Source organism: Hemicordylus capensis, chromosome 2 (genome assembly GCF_027244095.1).
Source record: "Hemicordylus capensis ecotype Gifberg chromosome 2, rHemCap1.1.pri, whole genome shotgun sequence".
In the NCBI taxonomy this organism is placed as follows: Eukaryota; Metazoa; Chordata; class Lepidosauria; order Squamata; family Cordylidae; genus Hemicordylus; species Hemicordylus capensis.
Window position 1 is genome coordinate 144,787,303 of NC_069658.1, and position 16,697 is coordinate 144,803,999.

Here is a 16,697-nt window from a genome sequence, read left to right on the forward strand (position 1 = left end):
AGGTCTGTTTCTCCTTTGGCATAACTTTCCTAAATGCCTGCCTGGAGGCAGTCATGGGCTGGATGATGGATAACAAACTGAAGTTGAATCCAAATAAGACAGAGGCCCTGACTCGAACCCAACAAATGGTGATCTACCTGTTCCGGATGGGGTTACACTCCCGCAGGAAAATTAGCAAAATAGCTTGGGAGTGCTCCTAGATCCAAAGCTCTCTCTGGTTTCTCAGGTTGAGGCAGTGGCCAGGAGTACTTTATATCAACTTTGGCTGATCCATCAGCTACGTCCATTTCTGGAGATAATTGACTTTAGAACAGTGGTGCATATGCTAGTAACCTCCAGGCTTAACTACTGTAATGCACTCTACATGGGGCTGCCTTTGTACTTAGGAGAGCTGGTCTTGTAGCAAGCATGACTTGTCCCCTTAGCTAAGCAGGGTCTGCCCTTGTTGCATATGAATGGGAGACTTGATGTGTGAGCACTGTAAGATATTCCCCTCAGGGGATGGAACTGCTCTCTTCCGGGTAGTGAAATCCAAAACAGATTGTGAGCAGCTCCAAAAGGCTATCTCCAAACTGGGGGAGTGGGCAATAAAATGGCAAATGCAGTTCATGTTGGCAAGTGTTAAGTGATGCACATTGAGAGGATCCGAGCTGTCGGTGACTGACCAGGAAAGGGATCTTGGGGTCGTGGTGGACAGCTCATTGAAAGTGTCGACTCAATGTGTGGCAGCTGTGAAACAGGCAAATTCAATGCTAGGGATCATTAGAAAGGGGATTGAAAATAAAACGGCTAACATTATAATGCCGTTATACAAAACTATGGTGCGACCACACTTGGAGTAGTGCATACAATTCTGGTCACAACATCTTAAAAAGGACATTCTTGAACTGGAGAAGGTACAGAAGAGGGCAGTCAGGATGATCAGGGGCCTAGAGCACCTTCCTTATGAGGCAAGACTACAACACCTGGGGCTTTTTAGCTTAGAAAAAAAGATGACTGCGGAGAGACCTGATAGAGGTCTATAAAATCATGCAAGGTTTGGAGAATTTGGAGAGAGAGAGATTCTTTTCCCTCTCACACAACATTAGAACCAGGGGTCACTCCATGAAATTGATTGCCAGGAGGTCTAGAACCAACAAACGGAAGTACTTTTTCACACAACGCGTGATCCACTTGTGGAACTCTCTGTCACAGGACACAGTGACAGCCAACAACCTGGATGGCTTTAAGAGGGGTTTGGATAACTTCATGGAGGAGAGGTCTATCAATGGCTACTAGTCGGAGGGCTGTGGGCCACCTCCAGTCTCAAAAGGCAGGATGGCTCTGAGAACCAGTTGCAGGGGAGTAACGGCAGGAGAGAGGGCATGCCCTCAACTCCTGCCTGTGGCTTCCAGCGGCATCTGGTGGGCCACTGTGAGAAACAGGATGCTGGACTAGATGGGCCTTGGGCCTGATCCAGCAGGGCTGTTCTTAAGGGCTGTCAAAATAAGAGCCTTTCCTTCTGCTTGCTTTTAGGAAGACCCTCAAGACACATCTGTTCTCTTAGGCCTTTAACCGAAATTAATTTTAAACTGTTTAATTATTTTCACTCTGTTTTATATGTGTATTGTGTTTTAAATTGTGTACACTGCCTGGAGATGCACATAGGCAATATATAAATATGAGAAATAAAATGGCAAATTATGTATACATGCCAGTTAACAGAATTTCAGGGTCCTGAACAATAAATAGGTCACAGGAGAGCTAACACTGTGCTTGTGTTAGAAGAAGCAACACAAACTTGTATAAGTGTACATCATACATTTATTACTGAACAACCCTCTCAACTCCAAAATTGGGCACAGGGATTAAAAATAAAAATTCATTGCACTACTTAGTAAAGCATTACTAGTAACTCTCATAAAAATGTACAAATTTTGTTAAAAATTTATCAAGCCTTCAAATGATTTGGTTACAGATATTTATAATACATTTAAAACTACATGTTAAATGATACAATGGAGTATGGTTTTAAAGAAAACACTTGACCAATATGATTCTAACAAAATCCATAAGCTTTCACAATTAGACGTTTGCAACATAAAAATAGCAAAATGAGGTAACTGAAGGTACCAAAGGAGGGCACAGGGAAAGAGAGAACCACAGTTCTCTTAGAAAGGCCTAACAGTAACTGAGTTTGTAACCTGTTTTTGGAAAGCAAAATAAAGAGTTGGTAGATCCCAAATATTACAAGAGGTGTAAATGTTAACAGCTGCAACAAATATCACATTCTGGAGACTGTACAAAAAAACTCTATACAAAAGAAATTACTTTGCACAAAATAATCTGTAAAGAAAGCTACAAAGTGAGACCTCAGAGATGGCCTATATACCCATTTTTAGAACCAAAAAAAGCTAGGAAAAGGTCAATTAAGTTGACAATTCATGCAAAAGAAAACCCAGCAGTGCCAACATGATAAAGCCAACTTTTTTCTTCTTCCTTTAGCGGGTGAGGCAGGGACAAGGGGAAAAGGCTACTCAACATAACCGAGTGCTCAGGCACCATTGAGGGCTGTGGCATTAGACACACAAATGTGCATAACACATGGCAGTTAACAGCTGAGCATGAATCCCCTTCCCCTCTTCTGCCAGCAGCAACAGCTTAAGGATTCCATTGCAGCCAGCCTGAGCTGGTTCAGACCACATGCATGTGTGCGCTTATACACACTTAACCACAGGAAGCAAATCTGCACACTTCTGCAAGAGTCCCATGCAAACAAAAGTCATTCAAAGATCAGCCACAGGAGTGCAACAATTAAGTTCAGTATATTACCAAATTAGTCCCTACTGCCACCCAACCCCTCCCACCAAGACGCTACACTGCAAGATGGATCCAGGTTTTGAGCTAAGGACACCTTCCTCTCATAAGTAGGTATTATGTGCCTTGTCAATTATGCATTTTTATCTGTTAGAGAAAGTGCTGTTTTTCTATGCTTTGACAACTTGGGACACTGCATGAGTAGTGTTATGGTTAGATTTGTACAAGTAAAAAAAAGTTTTTTTGTCCAGCAATATAAAAAAGACCCGAAGTATTGTAAAACGCGTGTGGCATACACTTATCCCCACCTCCCAGCCCATGATTTTGTTTTGCTTAAAAAAATAAAGTTTACTATGTGCAATTTAACCTGTTTTAAACGCAACAATTCATCAGAGCACACTGAAGGGGAAATGGTAACGGTTGTAAATCTGTCACACACAGTATGTTACACTGCTCCATCTGCTTCATTAGCCTTAAGTATTAAACACTAAGGACAGACTAAAACTACTGAACAAAGGGCAACAAGATCTGAAATGAGAAGAGGAAATTGTGCTTTTTAATTTTGCAGAACCACAAGCTGCGATTGGTCAGCAGAGCCTTCAGCAAGGAGGCAATCCAGCACAGAGAACACTGTTCAGGAGGAAGAGACAGACTTAACACATAGCAGCATACAGAAGCATCAGAAAGGACACAGAAGGAACTTAAAGCTGACTGGCAGCAGGTTGCAGCAATATTGCTAGCTGCAGCGCTTGTGCTGTTGCAATCCAAACTTCTGGTGCTTAAAGTGTAGAAAAGTAAAAAGATCCAAAAATAAAATGTGCATCAATTGGAGAAATATTGTAGCCGTGGGGGGGGGGGGGATGTAAAATTGCTAACAGTCTGAAATGTTAAGTGATGCCAACCTTCCCCCCTCCCAGCAATATGATGTTATTCAGAAGGCAGTTGAAAGGAGGTCAACTCCAGATTCACAGCATTTATTGTGTTTTCCTTGATTTCATATACCAGCCCATTCCTGAAGATGAATATTCTTCATACTACCATATGACAATGAGGATGCCTCAACATCATACAAAAACCTACTAAGACGTAGGGCTAGCTAGAAACTGTATCCTAGGATGTTTTTGCCGGGCAGTAAAACAAAGAAAGTATTAAACAGGGTACCATGGCTGGGGTGAGGGAAACCACACATCCTACTCCTAAGAAAGTGCTTTCATTTTGTTCATGAGGTTGAAGGCTTTACAAACAAACCCCACTTTATGTTTTTTTTAAAAATGGTACATAAGTTTGCTTGTACAGGACAAGGAATGTGAATTAATGCCAGTGTTTGTAAGCTAAACGACATATTTAGCAGGTATATGGCTAACAATGCAAGACGTATTTGCCCAAGACTCTCAAAAGATACTCTCAGTTTCCATTTCTACAAAAAATGGAAACAAAATGACATCTTCTGTATCTCAAATAAAAATCCAGTTTCAAAGTTCAACTGATAAAAAAACCCAATGTTGGCTGGAAGAATTTAAAGGAAGAGAGGACAGCATCAACTTTCACTAATCAGTTGAGAATTTTAATATTGCTATCTGACTGTGCAATGCTGCAGCCCCTTATAAAGTTAGTTATGAGCTACAAGCTTTAAAACTTGGAAATTCTGGTAGCCTAAAATGAGGCTAATTAAGTATTTATCGTTAGAACGGAAGAATCATGCTCTATAACGAAAGGCATGATCTCCAAATAATGGGAAGAATAATTGCCGCATGAATAAAAGTAAAAAGGCCTTTTTATACTACTATTAAATACATGGTGGGGATGAAATATTAAATGCCTATAATTGCTGCACCCTTAGCATTCAGTGTGCAACTGCAAACGCAAAGAAAGAAACCAGTGTACAGTACTAGTACTGTTTAAATAACACACAAGATTATACATTGCAGCATAATTAATACTACACACATACATCCTCAGTACATGCTGGTATATAAGTCCTCTCACACACTTCCATCCAAGCACTTGCGCACCCGCATACACACAGACACCCTGCGATCAACGCACCCACCCGCACTGTTTATTCCCACTCACAGTATCTGAAGGCTCTATATAAAGGTAGATTGCTATATTGTTTGGAGCTACCATTTTTTTAATATATATATTTATATATATATAAAAGCACATGCTAGAAGATCACGTTCCACTGTAATCCTGCAGCAACAGTCGGAATGATCACACAAAAACCAGGGAATGTTAGTGCACACACGAAATTAAGCTAAAAGAAAAAAAAAATCTTTGGAGTTCCAATCACACAGTTAGTATAACAATCCCATAATTGTGAAGACTAATTATAAGCTTTATAGTTGATTAAATCACACAGTGCAAAGGAAGGTCCATTGACCCTTTTTGTGTAAAGGGAAGGCTGGAAGCCACACGGGTTAAGTTCAATGGAGAGTTCATATATATATACACATGTGACTAGGAACACCCAAAGTAGAATTGTGCTCTTAGACTGGTCATTCTGAATCACGATGCACTTCTGAAGCATCAGCTCTGCAGATGGGGCAGGTACGATTTGCCTAGAAAATAAAAATCAGATTTTATTGAATTGCTAGAGCCAAGAAACATCTCCATGTACAAAACACAGCGGAACAAGAATGCAGCATTATTTTTTTTTTTAAACTCACTACACTGAAACTTTGCCCCCAGCACGTGAACAAAAAAATAATGAAGCCAAGCAGGAAAGGGGAAAGAGACTTGAATGATAGGATTTCAATTAAAGTAATGGGACTCAGTTGCTTAACTTTAGCTGGATCATACCTTGGATGTTATCATTCCCATGAAATTAGCCCAAAGATCTCTCCACAAGGCCAGTCATGTGACTTTCAACAATGGGGAAAAACAAAACTGAAACTTTGCTATCCTTTTCATTCCGCTTTAAAAGCAGAGGGTTTAAGTAATCACAAGAGAAAGAACAGTTCTGTAACAGCTTCCCTAAAACCTAATACAATGTTTCAATGCAGCTGTAGCTTTGAAAGCAGCTCCTAAGCACTCTATAGAAGGACTTCTGACAATGATATCAAATCATATGAGGCAATAATGTATTTCTGTGTTAGTATTAACTGAAATGATCTTTAATGGATTGTTGGTTTTACTACATATTACTTTTTAATACCAGCATACGTTTTATTTTTTTATTTGTATTTCTATACCGCCCTTCATTCTAAGACCCTAGGGCAGTATATAAATATAAAGCAGGAGAACAAGATTATAAGCCAATTGCCATATGCCTGTTCACCACTCACTGACTGTAGCTCCAAGGGATGGTTTAATGTGTGAATAAGCCACTACAGACTGAGCAATCACAGCTTTCATAGCCATCCAACTAAAAAACACAATGCTTTTCATTTAAACCAGTTCACATGTTCAGCTGTCAGTCATTACGCATCTCCATGCTCATCTGATTATGAATTTTAAAAACAAGGCAAATGCCTTACGTTCTCTTTAAAAGAGCACAAAAATGACCCAAATATTTCAAGGTGTTCCAGGAAACATTTACAGCTAAATCCATTTCAAGTTCTACCAGGATCCCATGAGAGCTGCTAATGTGTACACTGTCTAGTTTATAAATTAACATTTTAAGTATTGCTATCAGGTTTTAATCACTGTATATACAGTAGAGCCACTGGGGCAACATACTCAATTTTTGTGTGATGTGAAAAAACCCTCTGTAAGTATGCTCAAACACATAAGCGATACAGAACACTTCTACGTGAGAACACAAAGTAGTTACAACAGAAGTCAAGAGGTGCTCGTTTTCAAGTGTACTTCCATACATAGTTACAATGGGGCTTTTGGAAAGAAAACTGTATGCCATTATGGCTAAATTTCTTGAACTGTGTTCTACAGTTGTCAAATGTACATTTTTATCTTTGGACTCTTCAAAAAACATAGTGCATCTCAAATGCAAGGAAATGGTCTATAAAACTGACACAAAAACAATTCCCAACAGTAGTCATTGTAATTACAGTTCTCTATCCATTGAAGCTCTTTCAGTGCCATGCAAAATCCATTAATTTACAGGGAAATGGTGGCATCTAGTGGTAATATTTCTGAGCTGCAGAAAATTCACAAAATTGACAAACATAAAACACTTATAATCAAGAATGAGGTTTAATAGTACAAGCATTAGTAGTTTCTGCAATTTTTATGTTCTAGTATTTATCACTGCAGTGAAACAAGTACATTTCTGAAATTTATGATTAGTTTTCTACATCAGTTATACTTCCATAATTTGCATCTTGTGTACATTTGTTCTGTCATCATATTGTTTGCTTCTAATTTGGATTAAGAGAACACTTATTTTATACAGCTACAAATTATCAAACATATTTTGGGGATCTCCCTCTCCCTCCATCTATATATATACACACACTCACACTCCAAGGCTTTCTCTGCCTTTTTAACAACAAAAACCCCATCCTAAGTATCTATAAGCAAAACTGATGGACAGTGCACAAGTCTCATGCATATAGATTTTTTAAAAATACAGCTATATTGAGAAATATTACTACAAAAGTAAATATCACTTTCTTGATGTAGTAGTGATAGAATACAATACAGGTGGACCTCCCTATACGCGGACCCGACATCTGCAGTTTCATGTATCCACAATCGAGTGATTAACACCTGACTTCGGGATACATTAAAAAGAAACTGCAGATAAGGCGTTAATCTTACATATCCGCGGGCCGGAGGTGTCCGGAAGTGACCTCAGAGGTAATATCCGGTGAACATTTTGAACTTGGAAGCCATTTTATGGCTCATTTGTTAAAACTAAACAAAAACTGATTTTTCACAGAATTCCTGGGAGGCAGGGGGAATCCTGGGACTCCCAAAGGCCTGCGGAGCACAGTAGGGCATTTCATCTGGCCCGTTTTTAGCACCTTCTGGGCTTTTCAATACAAGTACAGGAACCAAACCCCCATGATCCCATAGACTCAATGTCTCATTACTGCAGGTAACAAACCCACAGATAATATTTGGGAACGGAACCCCCACGGATAATGAGGTACAGCTGTACAAATATTATGTTATTACAGTTCTTTATATACATAAAAAAGATCATTACCTTAAGCCATTTGTCAACACACTTGGCATGGAACTCATGGTTACATGGTAAGACTCGAAGTAGTTGCCTCGACTCGAAATCACACATACACACTACACACCTAGAAAAGAGATGATAGAATATTTAACAAAATATCTTATGTGAGGTTTAAACACCAAAGTAATGCCAGATTTACTGCCGCTGCTTAAAAAAAAAAAAAAAAAGACTGCATGTTTACTGCACTGCTGCATACAAGTAGATATAGCAAGTCATTCACAACCCCAATCCAGAGACAAAATTTTTCTCCCAACACTATTTATACAATGCTTTGAGGGCTCCAAGAACTTCAGATACAGGGGAGGTGGGCAGGCTTCTGATCTGTAGGACCTACTTTACTTTGTTTTATTAGCACCGCAAGGTCCATCAACTGCAGCCAGGTGCAAAACAGTGCCTCAGTGGGATGAGTCAATCACCTACTGAAGTTCATGACATACTGGGAAAACCTGCATGTACAAGTACAAATCTACATCTGAATTACTAACAGTGATGAGTAATGGTTTAAGTACTTTTAGTACTACTAATTTTCATGTAGTTGAAAAGTAATTGCAACTACTACATGAAAAGCAGTTCAGACTATGCAGTTTACTTCTACCAAAAGTAATTTATGGTAACAATACTTACTTACAACCACCGTCATTTAAATAATTATATTGAAAAAGGCAGGTTTCTTACCTGTAACTGTACTTTGAGTGGTCTTCTGTGCATTCACACGTGGGTTTGTATTTGTGCAGAGTCAATCTCTGGATTTTTCTAGAACGTTACCATATAAGGGGAAAAGTGCAGAAAAATGGCTCCCTCTAACTGATAGCTCACCTCAGTCTGAGCGACCACTGCATACCTGAACCATAAGTAGCAAAAGCTATATTTTTCACAAAGACAAAGTTCTACAGCCTGATATCTCCTTTTTGCCTAAGGTAGTGTCCAAATTTCACCTGGCACAGAACATTTCACTGCCTACTTTATTCCCCTCACCTAGCATGGAAGAGGAACATACTTACCAATCCTTGGATATTAGGAGAACCCTAGCAGTCTACGTAGATGGGACACAACTATTTCATAAGTCAAAGTCCCTGTTTGTTCACTCCTGGGGCTTTCCTGTTTCATCCCAAAGAATTGCTTCGTGGGTCAAGGAGACCATCTCTCTGGCTTATCAACTAGCTTCTGAGCCCTTACCTGCTCCTATCTGAACACATTCTATACAAGCAGTGGCAATTTCGGTAGCTTTCTACTTTCTTTGACTGATGTCTGTAGGGCCACAGTATGGTCCCGTCCAATCACCTTCATACAGCATTACGCACTGGATGTCCACTCCAGATCTCAAGCATCCTTTGGTGCATCTGTCTTACATTCCCCCCCCCTCTCTCTATATATATGGAGGGGGGGGAGAGATACATACATACATACATTTATTTATTTTCTCTGTGCGACTGCACCCCCATCCAGGTAAGATTGCTCACTATTGTCTCAAGTGTAATGCACCAAGACCACAAAGAACAAAGGTAGGTTTCTGACCTGTAACTGTAGTTCTTTGAGTGGTCTTCTGTGCATTCACACGACCCACCCTACCTCCCCAATGCAACCTGTTGGTATGGCATATCCAAACATAGCACTCTGAGTTCACTTACTCTCCTGGCCAAAGTGACTGCAATAAGGAAAATCATTTTTAAAGACAACAATTTAAGATTACAAGTAACCAGAGAGGTTTCATCAACTAAGAACAGTAAATTCCAGTGGGGAGAATATTGAGGAGCAGGCAGGAACATATGAAGCACGCTCTTAAGGAACTTGTTAACAAGCTTGTGGAAAAACAAACCAGGCATAGAATGCCTTTGAGCTACTGCCGTCAAGTGGACATGCAATGAGGAGTGTGATAAACCACTATCTTTTAGAGTCAAGAGGTAATCAAATATCAGCAAAAGAGAAGCGTCACTAGGAGTAGCAGCTCTGGTCTCCATAAAACTTCAAGAAGCATTTCCACTTGGCAACATAAGACTTCTGTGTGGTTTTCTTGCAGCTGTCAAATGGGGTCATGCCCCTATTTTCCAGGCGGTGAGATGAAGAAACTTGATATCCAGGTGAAAACTGCATCCCTGGTCCCCCGTTAACAGGTACGGAATGGGAAGACGACACAGGTAAGACCCTTGCGATAGCAGGAGGAGCATGGTGAACCAGGGTTGCCTGGGGTACCACAGAGCGATTAGAATGCACTAAGCTGTGTTCAAGATGATTTTCTGGAGGACCCCCAGAATTAGGGGAAATTGGTGGAAACATGTACAGAAGTTGCATGTCCCAGTGCTGGAGGAAGGCATATCTCTCTGATCTCATGTCTGCTTCTGCTCTGCTACAGAATTTGGTGCACTGACTGTTCTAGGAGGACACCAACAGATCTAAACAGGGCGTTTCCCACATCCAAAAGACCATGTACACTATGCCGCAATTCAACTTCCATTTGTGGGAGAGGAAGTTCTGCCGGCTCAAGGCATCTGCTAGAGAGTTGATTTTTCCTTGGATGTATACTGCTAATGGCCATATCTTCCAGTCTAGGCACCACAGACAAAGGTGCATTGTCAGACAGAGCAGAAATCAGGATGCCATGCCTCTCTGCCAATTCAAGTACAACCTGCCCATAGTATTGTTCATGAGCAGGAATACAAGTTTACCTGTTATCCTATGGCGGAAAGTCTTGAGTGCCCTGAACACTGCCAAAGTTTCCAGGCAATTGATATGATTTTGCTCCTTTTGTAACCAAGTCCCTGCGACTTACTAGGTCCTTCCAGTGTGCTCCCCAACCTGAGATTGGGTGGAGGTCTTCAGAAAGACATCCCTTGGGTGAGGTTTGAGATCTTCGTCCACCAAGAGACTGCCCTCTGCACACTGCGCTGAGAGTGTTTCTGGAGCTTGCAATTGTCCAGGAACCGCAACCAATGTCCTCATATGAAGGCAGGTAAGAGGTAAGACATTGATGAGGCCATCAGGCCGAACAGGCGCTACATTAACTTAATGGTGTGTCATCGAGTGGTGCAGAAGAGGTGAGCCACTTGTTGAAGTGATCAAATTCGTTGTTCTGGAAGAGAGGTGAGAAATTTTTCTAATACTATGCCCAGAAACACTATGGATTGAGCTGGTGTGAGTTTAAAATTTTTGTACTTTATTTTTAGGCCGAGGGAGCTGAGAAGCCGAAGATATAATTCTATGTGCTGTAACTATTGGGTCCTTGTTGAGGCTACAAGAAGCCAATCGTCTATGAGTAGGGAAACCGTGATGCCCTGAAGCTGGAGATGCACTGCTGCAAAAGACATGCATTTTGTAAATATGTGTGGGGCACATGCCAGCCCGAAAGGGAGGACAGAAGATTCTTAAGTTTAGCAACCCATGCGGAATCTTCGGTATTTGCGATGGTGTGGCACTATGGAGATTTGGAAATAAGTGTATGGACACATATAATAAGTGGAAATAATCTATGGGAGCAAACCAAGCTCCTGGAAAGAGAAAGTGAAGAATAGCAGGGATGGTGACCATACAAAATCTCCTGCAGGTGACAAAACGATTCATGCACCTCAGTCGTGGATGGGTCTTAGTCCTCTGTCTCTTCTGGGGACTGTAAAGTAGCAGGAGTAGAAACCTATGTGTTCGTTGTGGTGTACTCTCTGAATGGCCCCTTTCCAAATGAGGGACTTCTTCCATGAGATGTGACACGGCCATGGTACAGATTTCAGAGTAGGGGAGTAGGGACTGGAATTCTATTTTGTATCCATTTCGCACAATGGCAAGACCCAAGTATCAGATATTATAGAAGCTCGGGCGTGGTAAAATGCAGATATAGCAAGCCTTATAGTGGCATCATTGTCTCTTGGAGTAGGCTATCTTGGGCTTAAGAGCAGACCAAGGTCTCAAGCTGGTGTTTCAGTTGGTTACTGCTGATGAAAGGAATCACCTGAGTGGTACGATGATTGCCTGGGCTGCAAGTAACAGGGCCAGTGTTTCCTTCTTGCAGCAGTCAAGGTAGACGTGGAAGACTGTGAGAAACCCATCAACCTCGCAGTGGTTCACAGCTCCTGGTCCCTTTCAAGGATGTCATCAGTTTTCTAGCCAAAAAGGACCTCCTCATCAAAAGATAGTCCTCAATGCATGCCCTGGCTTCCTGCAGTAGGGAGGATGATGTTAGCCACACGTGTCTCCTCAAAGAAACTGCCAAAGCCATGGAGCGGGACCCATAAGAACAGCCCTTCTGGATCAGACCCAAGGCCCATCTGGTCCAGCATCCAGTTTTGCACAGTGGCCAGCTAGATGCCTCTGGGAAGCCCACAGGCAAGAGCTTAGGGCACAATGCCTGGAGAAGTGTAGCTGCTATTTGGCAACATGCAGACCTTCATTCAGGAAGACCATAGCAGCATCTTTCTGGTCTTCTTGGAGTTGCTGAAGGAATGATGCGAGCTTCTCCAAAATGTACTGTTGGTAACATGCCCAGCAGGCTTGGTGGTTTGCCATGTAGATTAAATGGCTGGCTGTAAAGTTTTTTGCCTAGATAGTTTCTTCCCACTCTGTCAGCTAGTGTGTTCAAAAGGCAATACTTGTTTCACGACTGGATGGATTCAACTACCACCAAGTTTGGCACGGGATGTTTAGATAGAAAAGCCGTGTCCTTTGGATGGATTCTGTGCATATTCTCCAGCTTCTTGGAGGTTTCAGAAACTTGAAGCTGGTTTTTCCCATGACGCCCTAACCACTTGGGCAGGAGTGGATATCAGAGGAAGTGCCACTGGGATGTGAGACTCCATTTGAATAAGTTCATATATGGGGTCCTCCAATAGAGATGTTTGCTGGTCAACTGCCAGACCCAACAGAGGCCTTACGCATCAGCTGTTCTGCACAATGCTTTGATTACTAAGGCAAGGGGTCCTCAGCTTGATCTTGCATGCCATCCTCTGTGGTTGGAGTCATTATCATAGTCCACTGGGAAATCTTCCCATCCAGAGGTGGCCAAGTTGGCATCTTTGTCCTGGTTTCTCTGGTGAGGGAAAAAGCAGTAGAGGCCTTGGAACTGGCTGGTCAGGACCTAGTACAGCGGGTGGCTGAGATAGTGCCGGCTGCAGAGCAGCTGGTGCATCATTGCGTACTGGTGACTTCTGTTCTGAGCGTTCTGGTGCCATACAGCCTGGAGATTTGTGATGGGTCTTCGAGTGAGATTGGGTTCTACATCGGAATTTAGAACATGACCTAGATCTGGATATAGATCTGTGGCGAGGTCTACAAGATTGGTGTGATGCGTAGTGTGTATCCCTATTATGATTAAAGTCACAGCAGCCTCTGTCCGCGAGGAAGTAGTGTGGCAGGTATCAACGAGAAGAACAGTGAGGCTCAGAGGAATAAGAGTCACAGCAAGGTGGTGCATAGAGCCATCTAGAATTCCGATAGTACTAACGGGTCCATCATAGTAGTAATCAGGCTCATCTCCCCCATGGGAAGAATAATAGTCTTTGGGAGAAGAAGAGAGTCCATAATATTTTGGAAAGTGTCTTTTGGGGGGAGTAAGATCTGTCCCGAGGATAGCTCCTGTGACTCTTCCATCTGGGAACTAGGGCTCCTACTTTTTGACCCATGAATGCTCATATGTGCGCTCAGTGGGTCTGCCGCAGGGACTGGGGAGTCATAATCAGAATGATGCAAGCCTGCTGCAATAGGTTGTATAGGAGCAGGGAGAGCAAACGCCTGAGGAACTACAGGTGTCAGGTGCCTGTGCTTCTTTTTCATTTCCTGCTGCTGCTCTGCGGGGAGGGAGGGATGGTGTCGGTACCTTGGACTACTTTTTGTTTGGTACCGAGGGCACCTTCTTCACTGGTGCGGCAGACATCGGCGTCACAGGAGCAGCAGGTTGCTTCACTGCCTTACTAGGCTTCCCTGCCAGTGCCGCGGGAAGCTCTGCCCTCTTCTTGGGTCTCACGAGATCTTTCCTCTACAGTGGTGTCATGGGCTCCACCCACTATCTGGGAGTCACTAGCCTCATTGAGGGGAGATGAGTGGAAAGAGCCAACGCAGTTGTGACCGAAGGCTCAGGGTGCAGCAGCAGAGGAGCCTTCGGTACCAGCAAGGAAGGCCGGTTCCTAGGTATCTAGGAAGGCAGTATGGCCATCAGGGCATGTGCCAGAGGCATGGGTGGGCACGAAGGTGCATTGGGGTTAGCCTCATGCCCTAAATCCCCAGTACGAGGGAAGATTAGTGGGCCAGTAACAGGCCTTTCAGTAACAAAGGAGCTCGCTAAAAGAGCTCTTTCCCAAAGAAGCGAATGGAGATGAACGGCCCAATTACAGCGGGCTTTCGTGAAACCCTGGCAAACCTGACAGGAGTCAGTACGATGTGACTCCCCTAAAGCAGGCTAAGCATAAAGAGTGACCGTCTGAAAAGGGTAGTTTAGAGGAGCATTGAGAACAATGTTTGACAGTCACTTTTGTGGCCATGAGAGACCAGGGAAGGGGAAAGGAGAAGGCGCAAGAGAGTAAATAAAGATGCAAAATGAACTAGTTAGAAATATGAGGGGACAGAAAGGTGGAACAAACAAAAATTACAGCCAAGGTGAAATATTTGCTAATTAAACACAAATTCTGTCAACAAACGGGCAGTAAAGCAGAAGGTGGCGGATGAGGTGAGATATCAGCTAGAGGGAGCAGTTTCCCCTCTTTTTTTCCTTATATAGTAAAGCTCTAGAAGAATCTGGAGATTGGCTCTGTGCAGACACAAACCCAAGTGTGATGCATAGAGACCAGAAGAACTCTGTATAAATACCATTGCAGCACAATGGTTAGAGATTAGGACTTGAGATACCCAGCTTCAAATCCCCAATTCAGCCATGCAGCTCACTAAGTGACCTTAGTCAGTCACTCCCTTTCAGTCTAACCCTTATAGGGTTATAGTGAAGCTAAAATGGGGGATAATGTACACCACTTTGAGTTCCTTGGACAAAAGAGGGGATAAAAATGAAATAAAAACCAAATCAGTCACTAAGAAGAATACAAACATGCCTGCAATTACTAATGAGTGGTGTGGCATCCCATGGGCCGACTCCATTCTTATAGCCAATGTAACAGCATGTTTGCTGTGTAGTATTTCTAAGGGACTGGCTGCACACAGAATAGTCTAGCAGTTCTACCTGGCACCAATTGCATCAGAAGAAAGGGAAAGTCTGCATAGAATTTACTATTTGCAAGCCTATCTATCTTAAAATCTCTAAACAGTTTGCTTGATCTATTAAAAAAAAAACACACATCTTAATTTTCAACCTGGGAGGAGTGGTTATGAAAAAGTAGTTGAACACACTTTATTTCAAAGCAGTTATATAATTATTTGCTAAAACGCAGTTAAAATTATTTTTTAGGTAGTCAAGCTACTTTTAAAGTAGTTATTGCCCATCAATAGAGATTCCAAATCAGGGATTCAAACACAAACTTTGTGAAGTACTGCTAGTCATTTTAAATCAAAGGCAACCAATTAGTACAGGTGAGGGAAACCAAGGTTGGGAGGAAAGGACAGCCATGACAGGACAATTTAACTAAGAGTCAGAAACTCCTGATCAACTGCACATCCCAATCTACCATCTGTCAGTACCCAATATGCACTCTCTCAGCAATCCTTACTTCAGCCCTGTAAAACAGGTGAGTATTATCACCACATTGCAGGAGGAGAGCCAGCGTGGTGTAGTGGTTAGAGTGCTGGACTAGGACCGGGGAGAGCCGAGTTCAAATCCCCATTCAGCCATGAGACTTGCTGGGTGACTCTGGGCCAGTCACTTCTCTCTCAGCCTAACCTACTTCACAGGGTTGTTGTGAGGAGAAATTTAAGTATGTAGTACATCGCTCTGGGCTCCTTGGAGGAAGAGCGGGATATAAAATGTTAAAAAAGAGAGAGAGAATGGAGAGAACGCAAGACTGAGTTCATAGCTACGCTGAAATTTGAACTGCAGACCGCCTGGTTCACAGCTCATACTTTTAGCGTCAGCACAATACCAGTTCTACCAAGAAGGCAAGTTTCCCTTCTTTGCTTCTCCCAGAAGTCAAGATTATAAACCACTTAACCTTGCTTGATAATGCTTTATAGACATTAAAAAAGGAGTGTTTTACAAAAGGAAAGAAAGCAGCAAATGTTTGGCAGCCAAGACGACACCTGATTAAATTACTCTAAGCAGTCCTACTGAGATTAAGTAAATCCTTTGGATTACTACTGAGTAGCTTAGGCTGGATATCAGGTTCTTCCATGGCTGTTAAGGGGCAGTGGTATTTCTAGGCCAAGGCCTGATTCTCAGATTACTTTTGAATTGGTAAAGTCAAATGATTTATCGCTATCAGTGACGTGTGCTAAGAGCTAGTATTCACTACATCAGAGGACACAAGCTCTTTTCAGATTTTACTGAACTCATAGCCATATCCTCTCTTCTCCTTGGGTGCAGTACTTCTCAGGGAGCCTCTTCCCCTGTCGTTTGGAATGCTGGCCATGCAGTATTCCAGGTCATGGAGAGACCTTCTCCCTCGGTTGCCTCTGCAGACAAGCACTGAACTCAGTGAGAGCAGGGGAAGTAGCTATGGAGCACACTGGTGCCAGAAGGCATAGCTAGCCAGCGCACGCCTCAGGGGTGTGGGAAGCTCACCGATGGCCAGGGGACAAGCTCCTGCTGGCGGCCCCTAGCCCAATGACATGGGCACGCACTAGTGCACACATCCTAACCACACCCTTTGTGTCAACATCAGATGCAGAAAGTGTA

General features: G+C 42.6%; 1 protein-coding gene across 8 annotated transcripts in view; it reads right to left on the reverse strand.

Annotated features, from left to right (window-relative positions):
• Positions 1-1,780: 1,780 nt before the first annotated feature.
• Positions 1,781-16,697, reverse strand: part of RNF38 (ring finger protein 38) — a 116,635-nt gene continuing 101,718 nt past the window's right edge. For 7 of the 8 annotated variants that reach the window (XM_053297108.1, XM_053297115.1, XM_053297112.1 and 4 more), the window contains 2 exons: positions 7,910-8,009; positions 1,781-5,357 (listed from right to left, as the gene is read on the reverse strand). In XM_053297108.1, coding sequence (XP_053153083.1) covers positions 5,295-5,357; positions 7,910-8,009 — 163 coding nt within the window. In that variant the 3' untranslated portion in view covers positions 1,781-5,294. Of the gene's footprint in view, positions 5,358-6,806; positions 6,896-7,909; positions 8,010-16,697 lie in introns of all 8 variants that reach the window. The other variant, XM_053297109.1, reaches the window with a different exon arrangement.